The following is an 18,514-nucleotide window of genomic DNA, read 5'->3' as shown; positions in this document are numbered from 1 at the left end:
ATGGCTGATTTCTAATTTTATCCCATGATCTTTCTTGTTTTTAAATTATTTTGTTAATTTTTAAGATATGTTTTTTTTTTACGTTTAACTTATAATTTATTCGTTGAAGTCTTTTTTTAATAAACTTTAAATGGGCTATTAATTTTTAAACTTTTAGTTATTCAAAAAACCGTTAATTGTGGAGGAACTGCATTGTGGGATTTCCAATTTGATTTCACCACCTGGTCACACTGTCAGATATTGTTTACGTGTTTTGCTCTGTGCCTACTGTGTTATTTTTTGTTCAGAAAATATGTCATCCTGGATAACAGGACTGGCGGACAAGGCCGAAAACATTCTAAATAAACTCGACCAAAATGCGGCCACGGCGCTTCAAACGGATAACCCTACCGGATCAGGGGATCCCATGCGCAGGAGCATGACCAGCAGCACCCAATCCTTGTCGCTGAAGTCCACTCTTTCGCCAGCGAAGCGTTCGGTAGCCAACAGCACATCGAGTGTCAAGAGTGAGGGAAGCGGTTCCGTGGTCACCAAGGAGATGCGCCAGAAGATGTCTGCATCGCCCAGTTCCTCCAACGCTCCGGAGGGCTCCGGCAACTCTATGGACACTAACGAACTGGCTGCCTTCAAGATTGCTCTGAATGAGATAACTGCAGAGAGGGATGAACTACGTCTTCGTTTAAACGAACTAAACCATGACAGCGAAAACTTCGCATTGCAGCAGCGGAGCCAAGAGCTAGAAACTCTGGCTCAAACCCTCTCCGATGAGAGAGACAAGGCGGTGCACGACCTTAACGAGGCGCAGACCGCTCACATGGCCTACGTGCACTCCATTTCCGAACTGGAAACTAATCTGGCCAAACTGCAGCAGGAATACATGAGTGCCGCCAACAAGCTACAGATGCAAACAAGAGAAACGGAACAGCAACGTCAGGAGCTGCAGGAATATCGTACCAAGGCCCAGAGGGCCTTGCAGGCCAAGGATGCGCTCATCGCAGAGCTTAAAGCAAAACCTGTCGATGACGGCGGAAATACAGGTCTAGCGGCCAAGGATAGTGAAACGCGCTTTTTGCAAATCGAGTGTGAATCTTTAAAACAAGAACTAGAGCATGCCAATGAAGAGCTGCAAAAGACTCGACTACAGGTGGACGATTACCTCTCGCAGGAAAGGCAACGCCAAGTGGAGCTTAGCTCCGCGCTGCAGAGAGAGGAGGCATTAGCTAAGGAACTTCGCCACTCTCGAGAGCACACCGTGACCTCCGATTCCGAACAACGCATTCTTTCCCAGGAACTTGCCTCGCTTCGCCAGCAGCTCAGCAACCAAATGGCCGCATCCGCAACCCGCTTGCAAGAGAAGGAGCAACAGCTGCTGCAGATGCGTCAGCGGCTCCAACAGGATGCCAATAGTGGAGCCAAGAACGATTATGAGGCCAGGCTTAAGGCGCTCACTCAATCGCTGGTCGAGCGGCAAGGTCTCTTAGAGCGCGTTACATCGGAGAGGAATGCCCTACGGCTGCAACATGAGAAGATCCAAGCACAACTCCAGCAGAATACGCATATGGTTGAGATGGAGACCCATAGGGGTGGTAGTCGCAATCCTATACTCTCCAACAGTACAGACGATGGTCAGTGCATTAAGTATTTAATGCTATAGTTATTCCATTAAATATACATATTATATTTTCCAGCCAAGGCCCAATTTCCGTTGCTCATGCATCCGAGTCCGTTTGACAACCGTGTGGCCCGTCGATTCAAGCGCGCTCTGCGCCAGGCGGACTCCATGGGCATACGAGTGGGTGTCTTCCTGCGACGTTATCCCATGATGCGTGTGTCTGTGATTGTTTATGTGGCCCTGCTTCATCTCTGGGTCATGTTCGTGCTGCTGTCCACGACGCCCAACTAATCGAAAAACTTTTTGTTAATTGAGCAATTGTTTTATTTTTAAATATTGTATTTTACACGCAAAATTTGATATCTAGGAGTACGAGTATATGTGTGTGTCATGTTTGTGATTACAGCAATTGTATATATCGTTAGTATACTTGTTGTGGGTGTGTTTCGCACTCGATCTAAATTCAATATTCAATAAACATCAACTATGTACAGAAATTGCAATTGGTTTAACGCTAAAAACATCAAGCAAACAAATAACAAGACCGAAGAAAAGAACGTTTCGTCACAGGTCAAATATTGCATAAAGAATCGAACTAGAGAGACGGTTAAGTTAAGTAAACGTGACTCAGATTTACTGCAGTTGCTGGGCAGAGCTGACAGCACGCTAGCTAAGCGGAAGAATATAGAGAGTATAGACTTTTGGGACGATTCGCGTAAAACAGGCGCTATATGCCCCGCAAGCTTTTGTATCAGTCATCGGCATGGTAGCTCACATAGACAGCATCTCCACCGAGGCTAATCAGGCATTGACCCTGCAATATATAATTTATAATATAATACATAACTATAATATATACATTTATCCACTTACCTGATTCTTGTGCTGATTATCGAACAGCATAAGTTCTGTGATGTAGAATGAGACCATGGCATTGCCGCCCAGGGAAGCTATATGTGCCCTCACCACCGCCAACAGTTCTGTAATAAAGCCATGGACAAAGCCGCTAATACCACCATTCTCTCGGATCGAAGTGCTTTCTCGGATAAAGAAAAAGTTCAGATTGCCCAGATATTTATCTATTCGGCCGCCAGGAATAAAGCTAAGTGGAGTCAAATCCACACCATAACGATCGCGCAGTGGAAACTAAGAAGAAATTTAAATGTATTTAATATTAAATCAATTCAAATAGATTTAAAAACTTACATAGCGATTACGGGGAACCGCTCCCACACTCAGCGGCTTAACTCCTGTAGATGGCACACCCGGCACCAGGTTGCTGAGTCGCGATGGAGAGGTTTTGCGCATTTTAAACGAACTCATTCCAAAAGGAGGTATGGCGGTGCTAGTCGGTGTGGGTGTGTCTACCATTTGATCCTCATCCAGTGGGAAAATGTAATCTTCCTCCTGCAGCATACGTTTTCCATTTAGTTCAGGCTGAGACTGGGACTGGGACTCATGAAATCCGTTTTGCTGTTGCTGCTGTTGTGGCTGCTGCTGCTGCTGTTGCTGCATCACGCGGCCACGTCCGCGGTACTTCATTTTACTGGCATCACTCAGACCCATGGCCATGCCAGTGACTAGCAGTTGGATTTGATCCTAAAAGGAAATAAAGGTATACTTAAATATATATCCTATTGTATTATATATATTTTATTTACCGTCTCAGGCAGATCCAATCGGAAGCGAAGATCGCAGATAGCACAAGGTATCATGGTGCGCAGCTTAAAGTAAATTGTCTGCAGGAGTCTGTGAAATACAAATATTTACATAACGTTCTGAAATACCAGCTTGAGACCCACCTCTGAAAGTGCTTGGGAAAACCGTTAACACTCTGCCCCACCTCAAGACGTGCACGCCACACTTGGGTGAACATCTGAAGATTTTTGACGGTATCCATTTCCAGCATGCCCGGCACCTGTTGTGTGTTTACCACATGGAAGCCCTCCGGCGGATACGGTTCCATCAGCAGCGAAATAATCTCCAAGTCCTCGATATCATCGACTTCCAGGACACAAAGCTCTTTGTTGCCGCAATTTAGATCAATCTCGTTCATTTCCTCCTCGTCCGAGTCATCAGTATCGGATTGTTTATCCGCCGAGGAGGCGGCAGAGGCCGCTCCTCCCGCATTGGCTGCAAAGTCAGGGTCCAAGCTCTTTAACTGATAGATCTCCTGGTTGCGCTCGAACGTTTCCTGCAGCTTCTTCTGCAACTCATTCAGCTTTTGTTTGTCGGTCCACGAGTTTCCGGCCACAATCTTCGGTACCTGCGGCACTGGCAGGGCACTAAGGAATAAGGCCGTTCCAGTGGCTATAAGCGCTATCATGCGCTCCCCAATAGCCACCTGTGTGCGAAGTCCAAAGATGGCATTCATGCCCTTCGCCTTCAGTTTGTTAATGAGCACGCGATGTAGTTCGTACTCCAGGAAGGGAAGACCATCGGATATCTCTTTGGCATTTAATTCCGCTCGCAGATCTCTCTTGGCACGCACCACCTGAGCCTGCATAAAGCAGCCACGTCCAGTAACCTGCATAAATTCTGGGACCTCTAGCGTGGCCAGGAGTACGTCCGGGACCCGTCCCTTGCGGCAAACGGCGCACTTCTTCATCTTCACATTGAAGGGCACGGAGCTTAGGTTGTAGGGTATGTGGCACATGGCACAGGCATTGCGTGGTCCATTAAGTGGTGGAAGTCCATAACGTTTACCCGTCGAACTGGTCCCTGTACCGAGGGAACCACTGTCTTTTCCAGTGCCCGCTTCTCCGGTACTGCTGCCATTGGCTTCGCGCTCCTCCAGGGAATTCGACATACCCGCTCCGCTTGCAGTGGCCTTGGACATGGTAAAGATATCGGTCTGTGACACAGATCTATTAAAGACCATATTGATCACTGCAGCTGTTCCAGTGGCAGATAATACACAAACGTCGTCGCTGTGAGAATAATTTAAGATAAATTAACCTTCTTAAACAGCTTAGTAAACTTGTATTGATGCCTTACGATATGGTTGTGGTCTCCGCATAGCCCAGCACTACATTACAGCCTAGGGAACGCGCGTGAGATCGGATCTCCATTCGCAGTTCTGTCCACCAGCTGTCACGTACCTCCGGCTCATCCGGATTGGGCACTCGTTCTAGCAGCTTCACAGAACGTGCTGCAACAGTGGCCCCCAGATGGAGGATGAAGCCTGTTGGATACTTGGTCATGGTCAGAAAAGGATACTCCAACATGTCCAGGCTGTCAGTTGCTGTGCCAGGCTTAGCTCCAACCGTTGGCTGCGTTAGACGCATCATTGCCGTGGCGGCCACTAAACGCTCACTGGCCACACAAATTGAGTTTCCTGTGAATGAAGGATACACGGAAGAGTTAGATAAATCAATTATATTACATGATATTTGCTCACATTGGTCTTACACGTAATGAATACATTTATATATACAGCAAAATGTCTTAGGCCTGTGTGGAATGAATGAGAGTCTTGAGTCTTTCAACCGTACATGTAATTGTGAAGGAGTTTTTCTTCTCGAGATTCTTGAATTTGTATATTTTGTATATCCAGTTTTCCCTGCTAAAATGCCAATATGAGAGGGTTAGTTATCAGTGTCCCTGAATCGGGGGTTACCAATCGCGATAAAATAATGCATTAGCTATTCACTTTAAATATACATGGAATCCTAAAGACTTTACTTATTTTATTTAAACTTAAAAGCCTGTAAAACACCAAGCGTTTATAACCTGACATCAACAATTTTCTAAGCTTAGTTATTGTCTTGGCAATAGAATGAATATCCTTGCTGATAATTTCAAATACATGCGCCCCCCGCATTATATTCATTATATTGACTTTGCTTCAAGTGATTAGCTGTGTCGTATTAAAATAAGATAACGTTTAAATCTGATAATGCATATGTAAGATAGAGTGGGAAAGTCTTGGCAACAAAACACCCGCCGAAAAATAAGGAAAAAGGACAGGAAGGCACACACGCACAGATAAACAGAGAGATACATCGAGAAAGGACATCGAGTTTAGGCGGCAGCATCTACTTACGCTTCCGGTTGAATGAAAAGGCTATGCCTGATGGCGAGATGCAGCAGCGGACGCAAAGATAGAACGTTGGAAGAGACGTTTACGGTTACTCAGAGACGAGACGGTGAGATATAGACACACGGTTACGGCAACACACACTAATATATTGAGCAGCATTATCTGATGCTTTGATGCTTAAAGCCTATGGCCTTAGTCTAAGTCTTAACTACAGATGCAAACAGATCAGCCCTGATTCCTTTCTTACTCTTAAGATTAATATAATATCATCAAATTTCAATAGAAATATGGAATCAGAGCTGGTATTCTTGTGAAACTCTCCTACATACCTTTGGGCGTGACACTCAGGTCGGAGTCAGAGGAGCGGCGACAGATCTCGCCAACTGTGGTCGGCACCATTGTGGTGGCTGTCGATGTGGTCGAAGTGGATGCACTGTCCGCATTCGTGGTGGCCGAGATGCCACTCTTTGAGGGACTCGGCGTCAGCTTCAGGCGATTGCTGCCCACCGGAGAGGCGAAGCGTTTTAAGCTGGGACTACTGCTCTCCACTGTTGTCGGTATACTTGATGGTCCTGTTGCGCCCGCTGGTCCACTCACTAAACCTGGCTGCTGTTGGAGGTCAGTGCTGGATCTAAGTTCGCGTGGTTGTTGTTGTTGGCGAATGGCAAATGGAGCAAGCAGTGATGATTCATTATTTTGGTTACTATGGTTAGTACTATTAGAGATATTTACAAAACGATCTAATTGGGCAAAACTAGGGGGCGAGTTATTGTAATCGAAGGCGACTAGCTCGGAGTGGGTTGGTGTGGGTGTGGAGGGGCATACACGCAGCTCGGGGGCGTTCAGCAGCAACGTGTTAGGGGGTACTGGAGGTGCAAAAGATTCGGGGGCCACCAGATGATTCAGTGAGGCACTGCGCTGCAAACTCTTCCCATAACTGGACAGAAAGTTTAGCTGTAACATGGAGGAGGATCCAGTGAGACTAGATCCTGGCCAATCTCCGCTGCAAGTCGGCAGTTCTGGCTGTGAACTATAGTACGCCTTGCGTTCCAGCGAAGGCTCAAAGGGATGCTTTGGCTTGTTCTCCAAATCATTTTCTTTGGACTTTATATGCATCAGCTTCTGGAGGCGTCGCGAGAAGCTCTTCAGATCCTCGAGCAGATTGTGGTGTCTGGGTCCCAAATCCTGCTGGCTGTTCTCACAACTGCGTGTCTCTCCCGGCTTTATCCAGTTGTCCTGCAGGTTATCCTCGTCCTGGGACTCATCAACATTGCTGTCGGGTGGAGCTATTTCAAGATCCAACTGCAGAGACTCATCCGAGTCTGTCGAGTAGTTGGAGGCCGGTCGGGTCTTGGCCAGAAACTCATCTCCTGGTAAATCTGGCGCCGAACGAGTGTTTTCCTGATACTCTGACAAACCGGGCACGGTGAGGAAACTCTTGGCAGACACATGGCCAGGACGAACGCCAGTATCATTGCTAATTGAGCGCACTATAAACGGAGCATTAGAGGACTTGATGCTCGGTAGAGGAAAACGCGACTTGCGCCGCCGTCTGAAACTCGAAGGGTTGGCACTTGCTCCTCCGCCTCCTCCAAAGACGCTGCTCAGCGATTGAGTGGCATTTTCTGGTATCTTGGGCTCTATACGACGGATTAGCGTGGCATATTTCTGGGTGAACACTTTGCTCGAAGAGAGAGTCAAGCGACGCATTCGATGTCTAAGCTTCTTCTCGCGACTCCGGTCGCCACGTTCATCCTCCTGCCGAATAAGATCTTGCATAAGGTCCGCATCCTCAGTGTCACTGCTGGCACTCTCCAGATAAAACAACGTTGCTGCCGCTGCCGCTGCCGCTGATGAAGGCGCCGACGAGCTGGGCTCCCTGTATATATTGAGACGATATTGGGGCGTGCGGCCGGAAAGCGGCAAGCTCGTGCTGCTTGCTCCCGCACAGTTGAGGAAGTCTAGATACTTTCGAGTCAGTCTAGCCATTTTGTGGGAAAGTGAGGGTGGTACGTAAATGTTTTATAAACAGAAACACGACACAACAACAAAACAACAACGATTTCAACGTGCAATACGATACGACAAGGAGCGAAATTAGAGAGGTCGAGGGATGAACATCGTCGTAGATAATTCGGTGTGGGGTGGAGAACGTTCAAGAAAAGAGAAAAAATGCTTTAAAACACGTTAAAGTTTGCATCCGACTAGTACCTACAATCGATAAACGGAATAATATCCAAGATCTTCTACGTATAAGGCCCGGGAAAATGATAATACCCTTGCAGATTTATAATTCTATGGACTTGGTCCTCAAATATCATGGGAGTAATATTATATTAATAGTTTATGTTATTCCTAAGTTTACAGAAGACGTTTTTCTTTCACTTTTTGAGAAACAGGTCTTGTAAGCTATAAAAACTTATATTTTCTATATAAATTAAGAAATCTCTGCAAGAGTATTATCAAGAACTGAATTTAACCTTTCCATATCATTTCTATACCTCTCAAATACTCACTCTTCGATCAGGGCCACATCCGCGCTATTCGGCTGACTGCTGCTGGTGTCTTTGATCAGCGTAACAGCTGTGCCCACTCCGCGGGCAACCACACCCACATCACCTTCCAAATCGAAGCACTGGGTATAGCCAATCACGGCATTGGCGCCCATGTTTATGGCTTTCAGACCCATTTTCCGCTGCACCTGGCCAGACAACTTGAGAAAGACCACCTGTCGGGCTTCGTTCGAAGCACGGGGCGTCCGTATCTTGTCAATCCACTGGTACTCCGGATCATCATTGACAACTAGCTCTTCGACAAAGCCATGAATCACCTGGGCGCGGTAGCCAAACGGCACGCACTGGGCTGTTAAAAGAGTAGGAATATTTAGGGATTTATCATTAAAATAAATAGTAAAAATACACACAGTGGAAGAAGGGGATGCCACAGGAGCTCTGTCGGAATTTGTTGACGTCCGAGAAAAGATCCACCTTGACGATAACATTGATTTCGCCGCGAATGCCGTGCATGGTGTCGAAAACAGGAATCCAGCCGGACAGCACGGTGCCCTTGCCGTGCACCGCCTGACTAGAGCTCTCCAGGCACAGGGGATTCAAGCTGATGTTCACCTTGCCGATGGCATCGTTGGCCGAGTAGGTATCATAGTCCATCAGTCGGATTTGCAGCGGCTCGTCCTGCAGCTCTGCATCGTCCACCTCGAAACGAAACCTGGCGAGAATCGTAGGGGTTACTTGGGTACGTAATCTCTGGAAAGTGCAGCGTTTACCAATCGGTGTTCCAAGTGGGATTCAAGCTCTTGCGGAACACATCCGTCTTATGGGTCACGGAAGCCAGTTTGATTTCCACGAACGCGTCCGTCGTCTCGCTGCTCTTGTCCATCACCGGCAAGTTGCGCGCCGCCTTGATCTTCACCCCCACCTTGCCTGGCATCCTGTCGCTGTCGCCTGTCCCTATTCACCAGATTGATACCACAAAAATTCGCCCAAAATTATTCACGTTTTAACTTGTGTTTTCCATTTTCCTCTTAGTTCTCAGTGTGACCGCAGTCGGGAAACGCCCAAATCCTTGCAAATGTGAAAAGAGACTACCGTCCTTGGAAAATATTTATTACAAGTTTTAAATATTAAAATTAATTTTATTTTATTTCATAAAACATTCAAAAAATTCAAATTTTAAAAATACAGACAAAGAATCGATTTTCTTTAATTTTTCTTACATTTTTTTATTTTTTTAATTTTATGCCTATTTCCGATCAACTTTCAGTTATTGCCAGGAATTGAATATGTCGGAAATTCCAGGAAATTGATTTGTTTTATATATTTCTAAGTAAAACTTACGAAATAACATAAATTAAAAACATCACTATAAAATCCACGTTGTTCCTCCAAGAAATGCAATAGCGGGTGGCCTGTCTTCAGACCTCAATTTTGTCAAAATTGTTACTTTGCGTTTTAACCCAAAAACCCAGTATTGCTATATATGTAATTGAAAGCGGCATTTTTAATAGGCACTTTAACATAATTTAAAGAATTAACATACGTGTTTTCTATATTTAAATCAATTTAAACTAAAATATTTTTCAACTAATCGAGCTGGGTGACAACCCTGCGCAGAATGCGCACGTCGACAAGTTGGCAGCCCTGCAACAAAAATCAATAGTCGCCGCCATATTTTTTCACTCGACGACCAACGCGCTTCTGAAATTTAAAAACTATGTTTAGATAAATAAGTTAATAATTATAAGCCATTGTTAAAAGTGCATCCGGTTCCCTGCAGTTCAGTGACCATTCGACCGCCCGTGATCCGCCAACGCGCGCTTTAAATCTCTCAAATCGCAAATCGCAAGTCTCCGGCATTCGAGCACCGCTTCTTCTTCTTAATTTTGCGCCTGCTGCAGTGTGCGCCCGACTCTGTGCGTGTGTGCCCCGTGTGAGATAACCAATTGAGTGAGAGAACGAAGAGCATGGAAGGAGCCTCAGTGTCCTCCTCTTCGATCGGCGGCCCTCGTGGCGGCGGTGGCTACCGTGGCCGCGGCGGTGGCGCCCCAATGCGAGGCAGCTTCGATCGGGGCCGTGGACGCGGTCGCGGTCACTATATGGGTGGCATGCGCGGTGGTGGCGGTGGTGGTGGAATGGGCGGCGGACCGCCCATGCAAGGAATGATGTCAGGACCGCCGCGCGGAATGCGTGGTTCCCGCGGGGGCATGGGCTATCAGGGACGAGGAGGTGGCTACCAGCCGCGCGGTGGTGCTCCCATGGGCATGCGCGGCGGACGACCACCCTTATACTCGCAGCGTGAGTACCCTTTATCCTGCACCCCAAGAACTCCTTGTAAATCGAGATCCAACTCATTCTAGCCCCGAAACAACACACAGGCGCCGATAACAACAAGACGGTGTCGCCGGTGCCCACTTCCACGGTGAGCGGCGAACCGCCGGCCGAATCAACCGGCGAAGACGGCACCGATGGGGCAACTAGTGCGCCCACTGGAAATTCCCTTGGCGGAAGCTCGGGCAGCAATGGAGGTCCTCCTCCCTATATGGGTCGTGGGCGGGGACGCGGAGGTCCTTTCAGCGGACGAGGTCGCGGAGGCGGCGGCTACAATTCTCATATGAACGGCAGCGGTGGCGGCAGTATGTATGGTGGTCCTCATAGCCACCACAGCAACTCGCTGGGAGGCGGCCCAAGCGGAGAGCACGGCTCGATGTCAAGGCGCGGAGCACCGCGAGGCAGGGGCGGCTACAATCAAGGTATGAGTCGGCCACCCTTGCATCACCATCAGGCACATAATCCCAATACACAACTTGCACCGGTACCAGCTCTCAAACGCGGCGCTCCCGGTGGTCCTGGTCCCAAGCGTGGCCGCTATGAGGGCAGTCCCTACGGCCAGCGGCCGATGACACCTAAGTACCACTCTTCGCAGCACATGGGCGGCAGCGGAGGCGGTGGCGGAAGCATGGCCCCGCAATCCTCTTATGGCTCCCCGCCAAGTCATCATGCGCCAGCTCAGAGGTAAGACATTATTATTTCCAGGGGGCTTAACATAGGCTGAAGGGATATAATTTAAACAATTTTTTTAAATTATGCAAATGCAGACTTCGACGTAGTTAATTAAAGTTTTTATTATGGGATATATTACAGCCCTCTTTGTTAAGAATTTGAATTAAAGATAAGCCTCAACCTTACACAGTTCTCTTACACATATACCTTGAACTTCATTAAGTTATTTACTATGATAATAGCTACTAAGTAGACCTAATAAACCATCAAAACTATATTTGGCATTCCTCAATAGCCACCACAGCTATCCGACTCACGACCAGACCCAGCAAGTGGATCCGTATGCACAGAGCAGTTACAGTACCCAGCCCACACAACAGGGATATAATGGTTATGGCCAGAGCGGCACCAGCAGCTATGCGGCTCACACGTCGCAGGCTACTGCCCCGGCCAGCAGCAGTTATGCGACTCACCATGGCACTGAATACGACCAGAGCCAGTACCAGAACTACAAGTAAGTCTTGACTCTCTTTTTTTCGAGTTCGACGCAGCTAAGCAGGTTTCTCAGCAGTTCCACCGGCTATGCTGCCCAGCAGGACACGCGATATCAGTCGTACAGCCAGGACTATAGTCAGCAGTACGGCTCTACTGCCGTGGACTACAACACCGCTGGGCAGGCGGACTACAGCCAGCATGGGCAGCAAAGCACAGGATACGATGAGCGCGGAAATTATACGGGTTATGGTAGGTGATTCGAAAAACTCTTCAAAACGGTCGTCCGTCATCGGTGTCTCATTGCAGATTCGCAGGCCTACTCGCAGAACTATTCGAATGCAGCTGCTTATTACTAGACAACCGCATCCCACTCCCGACCCTGATCAGAACGCTGCGCGTGCTCCGATAGGCCAAGAAACCAAATAGAAGGGATTAGGGCAAAAAAAAAAGAAGGGAATCTATGTTTAATACAGAAAATATCTTGCTATATATAACACTCACCCAATACACACACGGACTTTAAGAACAAGTTTAGTTGTAAGAATACAGTTTTCTTTTTCTTAGCATTTAAGACAACTCCTGTTGCTACGTCTTTCTATATATATAGAGCCCCCGCAGCCTAATTTCTTTATTCGTTTTTGTTTTGTCCCCCCTAAATCCTCATCGAAAATATTACAAAAAGAAAATTACTTGCATTGCGTGTTGTTTAATGTTTTGTTAGTAGACAAACAACCCAAGAACCATATATCCCATGTGCTCCTTAGTTTCATTAACGATTACAATTTAACTGTGACCAAAGTATGCTTAAATCATATTTTCCATATGACGAAAACAATGAGTACGAACATGATCTTCTCTCGATGAACTAAACTAAATTTATAAACTTTGTGAATGATGTCAAATTGTATACAAAAGAATGCAATGTATAGATTTTAGTTGATAAGCTCTCGACACTCTGAAAGTTGGTTCCCAACCCCCATATATATATATATATACTCCCTATATCTGAAAGAAGTTTATGATTTTGCAAGAATGTATCTTTTTCTTTACCATATTGACGTCAATGACGGAAGCCAAACTTTTATTTTCCTTTTTTCTTTTATTTTATTTTTTCAACAACTATTTACGTTTAGCAACAATTTAAGCAGAATCAACAATTTCGTATTTATGTAACTTATAAAATAAGCAGAAAAAAAAAACAAATAACGAAATACACAAAAAATATATTAGCAAAAGATGCAAAAATCATAACCAATATCAAAGTCAATAAAATAATGTTCAAAAATGTGTTTAATGCATTAAACTTATTTAAGCGTACCAATTATTATTTTAAATATTTTGTTTATACAAAAATCAATCAGTACAAAATAATTAAGCAATCGAAAGTCGAGCACTGAGTGAAGAAAACTTAAAAGAGACTGAACCGAAAAACCACAGCAAGCAAGAAAAAATCATTAAAAAAAAACAAGAAACAAATGAATGAAACTGCAATTAAAATATTACTTTTATTCGAAATGTTGCCAAGATAACAAAAGCATAAAAAACAAACTAAGAACAAAGAAAAGCAAGACTATAATTAAAGTGCAAATAACCTAAACCAATGCTCAGGATAAACCATAGAAACAAATATGACGAAAAGAGCCTCGAACAAAACTACGTACGACTATTAATCAATTAATTATTGAGATAGTGTCGCGTATATACATTTTTGAGAACGTAAAAAATTGATTAAGCCAATAATAGCTAAATTATAGAAATTTACGAATTGAAAACACAAGCACTGAAAGTACAAACAAAACAATATCAGTATAACATTTTTTCAATATTTTGGTAAGTTAAGGTCAAAGCCAAAGAAATATATAAAACTCTAAGAATATGATGAACTCAGCAAGGAAAATTATATTATTATTCGATTTGTCCGCTTTAAAGTTCATACACTTACCTAAATACCTTACCTTTAAATCTGTAATTTGTAAATCTTACAAACTGCTGAGTTCTACATAAAACAAAATGTGGCCTTATTGACGCATTTCACATATAAACCGTAGCATTTAGTTATTTTTTACAGGAATGAATGATATCTTAATGAGAAATCAAAATGAAAGCATTTAAAGGCTTATCAAGTCTGAAGGAAACGATCTAAAATGGATTTGTCCAATGGTGGATCTCAAAACAAACAACACTAAGAAAAAAACAAGTAACAAAAAAGAAAACAAAAATATATTTATAAAAAAAAACGAATGAGATTATGAATCTATGAAATATTTTGTTTTATATGTTGCACTTTTATGTTATTTATATATTTTGATTTATGTATAAAATGATTTTATTTGTTATAGTTAAGACAAAGTTAAATAATTTGTTCGGGTCTTGCACAGACCAAGCTAAGAAAATATAAAATATGATTATTGAACGAAAAGGCTGATTGATATTTCAAGGAGATTAAATCTCCATCTACCATAGAAAGAACATTTTAAAACTGAACTCTCTAAGAAATACTAATATGTTCCAAATTGATAGTAAAAATCCTTGAATGGATGTTCAAATATAGATGGCAGCAAAATAATAATAATTCAAAAACACAAAACCAGAAAATCGATTTACAAATATCAAAAGTGATATATGTTTAAGAGATCAGAGACAAAGAAAATCATTTGTGAATGGTATATAAATATTTTAATTTACATGCTTTGGCATTTAATATATATACAATGATATAGACATGAGCTAACTGCATTATTTCCCGTTTTCGTGTCAAATAATTTGATTTAACTTATTCTATTATTTGTTTAATTCTTTATTGATTTAATAAAAGCATTTCAAATGGCAGCAATCACTTAAACCCAATATGCAATTAAATGGAAACTTTTAATGATTTCTTTCAGCAAAAGAATTTTGAAACAAAATATAACCGAATGGAGCGAAATTAACTGCGATCTGTGGAACCCATTAACCAAATATATACTCACAAAATATGATACTACTTCTGGTTACCAAAAGCATACAATGGAACAAGTCTTTGATGATGTTTTCACAAATACACAAGTGCCTACTATAAATATAATTACTGAAAATCTTATTAATTTATTACTGAAAAGAAAACTTTATAAATTTACCGAACATATCATGTCAAATTAATAAAAAATAATAATTTTTTAAATTGTTTGAAAAATCAAGTTCCAGGCCATATTTTCCATATTTGGAACAGAACGAATACAACTTTGACTGTAATCTTAAAAAATACTGTGTGGTGCTGTGTTTATTTCAGTATTAAAACGAAAATTACCGTGATTTAAAATTAAATTTGATAGTTATCACAGTTGTTGGATCTATTTCTTATAATTTAGTTCTCAGAATTCGAAAAATTAAACACAACAATAAAGTGTTGTCAAAAACTACTATAAAACATGACTTTTACTGTTTCGATATTTTTAATCGGTTTGGATTAAGACTATATAATCTTAAAGGTGCATAATTGTCATAATTTCAAGACAGTATGGAACCAAATTTAAAGGCTGTTTAAAATAAGAAAGCTTACTTTGGGGTATTTTGAAATTTAATCAGAAAACCGAAACCTAAATCTATCACAATCAAGTCAAAAATGAATTGATTTCAATTCGGAAAACTTTTCTGTGCTAGTTTTTGTAAGGTAAACAAACCAGCATAAAGAATTTAAGTTTTTAAAAAAAGTTAAAATTTTCTTAAATTTTTGTTCAAAATTTCAACTATGTAACCCCTTAAAAATTTGCAAAAAATTAAGTAACGAATTTTTTCTTCCAGACGTGGCTTAATCGATTCGGCTGATCATGCTGGTCAAAAATATATATGGTTTATAGGGTCGGAAATGAAAACTTAACTGCGTTCTAGTAAAGTTAAATCTTTCGCTATATAGTATTTATATTAATTGTTACCCATTTCTAAACCCAAAAATACACAAGCTTCAATTGCATTTTGTCATGCATTCACATATTGAGAGGAAAAGTTTGTCTTTATTTAATAGATTAACTCAAGACATTGTAGATTTGAAAACATATTTTTAGTTATTTAATATTAGTGCTTCATGCTAGGGAAATATATGTGAGATAGCTGCATCTGATACGCATATTAAGTTTACTAAATGTTTATTTGTATAACATTAATAAAGTCCAAAAGTAGGAAAGAAAGAAAATGTTTAAAGAAAAGGTATTAACTTTGTGCAGAACGTTTCGGGGGTCTTTGAGTATGTACATGTATGTGACTTTTTATAGAAACATTGGACACATCGATTTGCTATTTAATGAACTAGAGAGCTTCCAATTGATTATAGTTCTGAGTTTTTCCATTGATTACATTTACATAATTATGCTGAATACTTCAAAAAGTGTGTTGAGCTTTGGGTGTGTGTGGAACAGAAACGATTTCGCCGCTCGTTGGTCAAGGTCCTGTGTCATCGAGGGATCAAATTGGGCTTGCGATAGTGTCCTTTTTGGGGGGTAAATATCCTTAACGACGTTTGCCGAAACGCAGGAAGACGTGATCGACGTCCGTACGCTTGTTGTAGTTCTTCAGCAGATCGTCTGAGTTGGCAACCAAGGCTGCAAAGAAATCGGAATAGTTATTTTACAAGGGAATCTAATCTAAATTATAATTAATTAATTAAACTTCCACTTACCGGAGGCCTCATTGTTGATGTAGGAGTTGAGGGCCGAGGACAATTGTACCGAGTTCTCCAACGCCTGGCACACCTTCTTAATGTGCGGAGGCATCTCCTCGACAATGCCGGCCGCGCACAATGCCGGTGGCTGGCTGGCTGCTTGTGTGTTAGCCACGGCCAGCAGGATAACGGCCAGGCAGCAGGCGACAAAGAACTGTGCGAAGGACATGCTGCAAGTTCAGAGTAATGTGCAGGAAGCACGATTGACATCGTTAGCGGGTGTCAGCTTATTGGATTATTTAGCTAGCAAAAGGTTGCCAGCAAGGACGCCATCTGCTCATCCATCCCGAAGCTGGAGGGCAGCTCTCGTTTCCCCCTGGCAAATTTTGATTAAGTGTAATGATCTTAATGCTACGTGCCTGATTGCCAAGCCATGTGGCTGGCGTTGCCGTGGCAAAGCATTATGCATAAATGGAGTTGTCTTCGTTGCAGGCTCTCGGTGAAGTTTCCACTTTGAATACCATCCAGCCAGGAGGCCCTAATGCTACCGTAATATGTTTACGCGACAGACAATTTGTTTCTATTAGCAAGAGTCCTCCCCGCCTCCTTTGATGGCACTGATTACTCCATACCCTAAGGTAGCACAACACTCATACGCCCCGTGTGCCGTCACTGGGATGCAAGTTGGCATGCAAACGCACACGAGGAAAGTGCGCCATATGCATACGTGTTTCGTCTTCATCTATTTAGCTTAAAAGTGTGTTGCCAGGAGGTGGTGCAGGGAGACAAGGGATGTGCAAAAAGGACACGTTTTAAGGATTCAAACTGTTGTCGCTTGTTTAGGACTTAACTACGATGCACGAACACCAATCAATGATGTGTGCTTGGGTTTTAAATGAACTAAGAGGCATTACCTAATTGCTTTGCACTAGAAAATATTAGATTTCAATAAATTTATGGATATTTTTGATTAGATTTTCATTTTTGAAAATGAATATATATAGATGTGGGGGAAAATCACAAGTATTTAAATAAGTTGTTTAAACTTTAAAACACATATTTTTTATGCTTCACAACATTGAAGAATGCTTTACTAAGTTAATGGAAAGACTCGAGTTACTTTATAAGCTTAAAATAATATTAAGCATTAGTATTATTAGATCTTTTAAATGTTGAAGGGAACCACATTTTAAGTAAAGTTTGTACCTGAAAGTTTTTAGTTCAATGTGTGATTTAAAATTCTCTCTTCTAATTTTCGACTTCAAGCATATTAATTCAAACATTTGAAACCTTAGTTAATTAACTTCCAGCACCGTTTTGCTTAATTTTCACTTTTAAATCTTGTTAGTTCTACCAAGCATTTCTTTCTAAGAAACACTTTAGTTATCCCACACCGATCTTTAAGCTTTCTCTTTCTTTGTAAAACCAAAAAACACTATTACAAACCTGATAGATTTAAGATATGGATGTTTCCACAAAGATTTCGAGGGATAAACTTGTTGGTTTCCTTGGGCTTTTGTCACTGGGGTTCAGCTACTGCTCCGTTTGCTAGACTTGTTGAACGCAAGCACTCGAATGATGTCCTGTCCAGCCAGGAAATCCGCTTTTATTTACTTTTCGCTGAGGACGAAGCCAGATGGCACGGCGGCTTCTGATTGGCTGACTGGCGAAGGAGCACACAAACAAGCACACCGAGATTCCCATGGATGGGGCGGGGGACCACATGTTGCGCTCTCCTGCCAGGATATACGCCTGGTGGGCGTGCTCAAACATAGCTCATACGCCACCGACTTCGACCAGAGCACGGATGCGCTGCCGCTCATTGTGTGCACTTGGCACACACTGGCGATGGCAACCCACCGAGTTGCCCAATATGTTTATCTATTATATAAGTTTATCAGCTCTTAATTATGTTGTAAAAGTTCGCACATTTATGATCAGTGGCCGGCAGCCATTGGATATTAATAGGTAGTTATACTTATTAATACCTTCCATCGAAGTTTTACGGTTCATCCTATGGACAGCAGGACCTGCTTTAAGCTCGAAGTTTAAAGCCAGTGCTCGATGTCCAAAGTCCTGGCAGCTGCACTTTGCCTTTCGGCTGCGTAAGCAGAGTAATCTCCGGTTTATGAGACTGGGATTTGCAGGCGAAGCGTTGCAATTAATTTGAATCTGTGCGTGTTTCGCATGCAAAATCCTTGCCAGGAATTTTCGAC

The 18,514-nt window shown here is 42.7% G+C and overlaps 4 protein-coding genes across 11 annotated transcripts; 2 read left to right on the top strand and 2 right to left on the bottom strand.

Annotated features, from left to right (window-relative positions):
• The first annotated feature begins 197 nt into the window (after positions 1–197).
• On the top strand, positions 198–2,109 carry Golgin84 (golgin A5). Its single transcript, XM_020955188.2, has 2 exons — positions 198–1,625; positions 1,689–2,109. The coding sequence occupies exons 1-2, from the start codon at positions 293–295 to the stop codon at positions 1,901–1,903; spliced, it is 1,548 nt and encodes a 515-aa protein (XP_020810847.2). The 5' UTR covers positions 198–292; the 3' UTR covers positions 1,904–2,109.
• Positions 1,913–9,257, bottom strand: LOC110186137 (C2 domain-containing protein 5). 5 transcript variants are annotated; one of them, XM_086840769.1, is made up of 11 exons: positions 8,938–9,241; positions 8,578–8,879; positions 8,171–8,516; positions 5,984–6,285; positions 5,658–5,684; positions 4,610–4,949; positions 3,415–4,542; positions 3,274–3,361; positions 2,819–3,211; positions 2,486–2,758; positions 1,913–2,426 (listed from the first exon to the last, which is right to left on the bottom strand). In XM_086840769.1, exons 1-11 carry the CDS (start codon positions 9,099–9,101, stop codon positions 2,364–2,366), a joined length of 3,426 nt encoding a protein of 1,141 aa, XP_086696895.1. In that variant the 5' UTR covers positions 9,102–9,241; the 3' UTR covers positions 1,913–2,363. The 5 variants fall into 5 exon arrangements, with proteins under 5 accessions (XP_086696895.1, XP_086696893.1, XP_086696894.1 ...); XM_086840767.1 differs by having other exon boundaries at positions 5,984–7,635; positions 8,938–9,240; XM_086840768.1 differs by lacking the exon at positions 5,658–5,684 and having other exon boundaries at positions 5,984–7,635; positions 8,938–9,257.
• A 547-nt stretch (positions 9,258–9,804) lies between these two features.
• Positions 9,805–14,507, top strand: LOC110186203 (uncharacterized). Of its 4 annotated transcripts, none has more exons than XM_020955266.2 (6): positions 9,819–10,465; positions 10,528–10,920; positions 10,990–11,182; positions 11,466–11,684; positions 11,742–11,914; positions 11,972–14,507. In XM_020955266.2, the coding sequence occupies exons 1-6, from the start codon at positions 10,135–10,137 to the stop codon at positions 12,019–12,021; spliced, it is 1,359 nt and encodes a 452-aa protein (XP_020810925.2). In that variant the 5' UTR covers positions 9,819–10,134; the 3' UTR covers positions 12,022–14,507. The 4 variants fall into 4 exon arrangements, with proteins under 4 accessions (XP_020810923.2, XP_020810922.2, XP_020810925.2 ...); XM_020955265.2 differs by having other exon boundaries at positions 11,739–11,914; XM_020955264.2 differs by having other exon boundaries at positions 9,805–10,465; positions 10,528–11,182.
• A 1,102-nt stretch (positions 14,508–15,609) lies between these two features.
• On the bottom strand, positions 15,610–17,878 carry Ms (neuropeptide receptor myosuppressin). The gene is made up of 3 exons (XM_020955246.2): positions 17,745–17,878; positions 16,317–16,528; positions 15,610–16,239 (listed from the first exon to the last, which is right to left on the bottom strand). The coding sequence occupies exons 2-3, from the start codon at positions 16,525–16,527 to the stop codon at positions 16,148–16,150; spliced, it is 303 nt and encodes a 100-aa protein (XP_020810905.1). The 5' UTR covers position 16,528; positions 17,745–17,878; the 3' UTR covers positions 15,610–16,147.
• Positions 17,879–18,514: the final 636 nt, after the last annotated feature.

This window comes from Drosophila serrata, unplaced genomic scaffold (genome assembly GCF_035046125.1).
Source record: "Drosophila serrata isolate PLE 108 unplaced genomic scaffold, ASM3504612v1 contig_382, whole genome shotgun sequence".
Lineage (NCBI taxonomy): Eukaryota > Metazoa > Arthropoda > Insecta > Diptera > Drosophilidae > Drosophila > Drosophila serrata.
This window is presented reverse-complemented; position numbering and strand designations above follow the sequence as displayed.

Bases quoted from the DNA above. Each gene is read 5' to 3' on its own strand.
- Golgin84 (XM_020955188.2), top strand. From the start codon at position 293: ATGTCATCCTGGATAACAGGACTGGCGGACAAGGCCGAAAACATTCTA. The intron at 1,626-1,688 runs GTCAGTGCATTA...TATATTTTCCAG, and splicing joins CTCCAACAGTACAGACGATG to CCAAGGCCCAATTTCCGTTG.
- LOC110186137 (XM_086840767.1), bottom strand. From the start codon at position 9,101: ATGCCAGGCAAGGTGGGGGTGAAGATCAAGGCGGCGCGCAACTTGCCG. The intron at 8,517-8,577 runs GTGTGTATTTTT...CTCTTTTAACAG, and splicing joins TGGCATCCCCTTCTTCCACT to CCCAGTGCGTGCCGTTTGGC. The intron at 7,636-8,170 runs GTGAGTATTTGA...CAAAATGGCTAG, and splicing joins GATGTGGCCCTGATCGAAGA to ACTGACTCGAAAGTATCTAG.
- LOC110186203 (XM_020955263.2), top strand. From the start codon at position 10,135: ATGGAAGGAGCCTCAGTGTCCTCCTCTTCGATCGGCGGCCCTCGTGGC. The intron at 10,466-10,527 runs GTGAGTACCCTT...AACTCATTCTAG, and splicing joins ACCACCCTTATACTCGCAGC to CCCCGAAACAACACACAGGC. The intron at 11,685-11,738 runs GTAAGTCTTGAC...CAGGTTTCTCAG, and splicing joins AGCCAGTACCAGAACTACAA to CAGTTCCACCGGCTATGCTG.
- Ms (XM_020955246.2), bottom strand. From the start codon at position 16,527: ATGTCCTTCGCACAGTTCTTTGTCGCCTGCTGCCTGGCCGTTATCCTG. The intron at 16,240-16,316 runs GTAAGTGGAAGT...ATTTCTTTGCAG, and splicing joins CATCAACAATGAGGCCTCCG to CCTTGGTTGCCAACTCAGAC.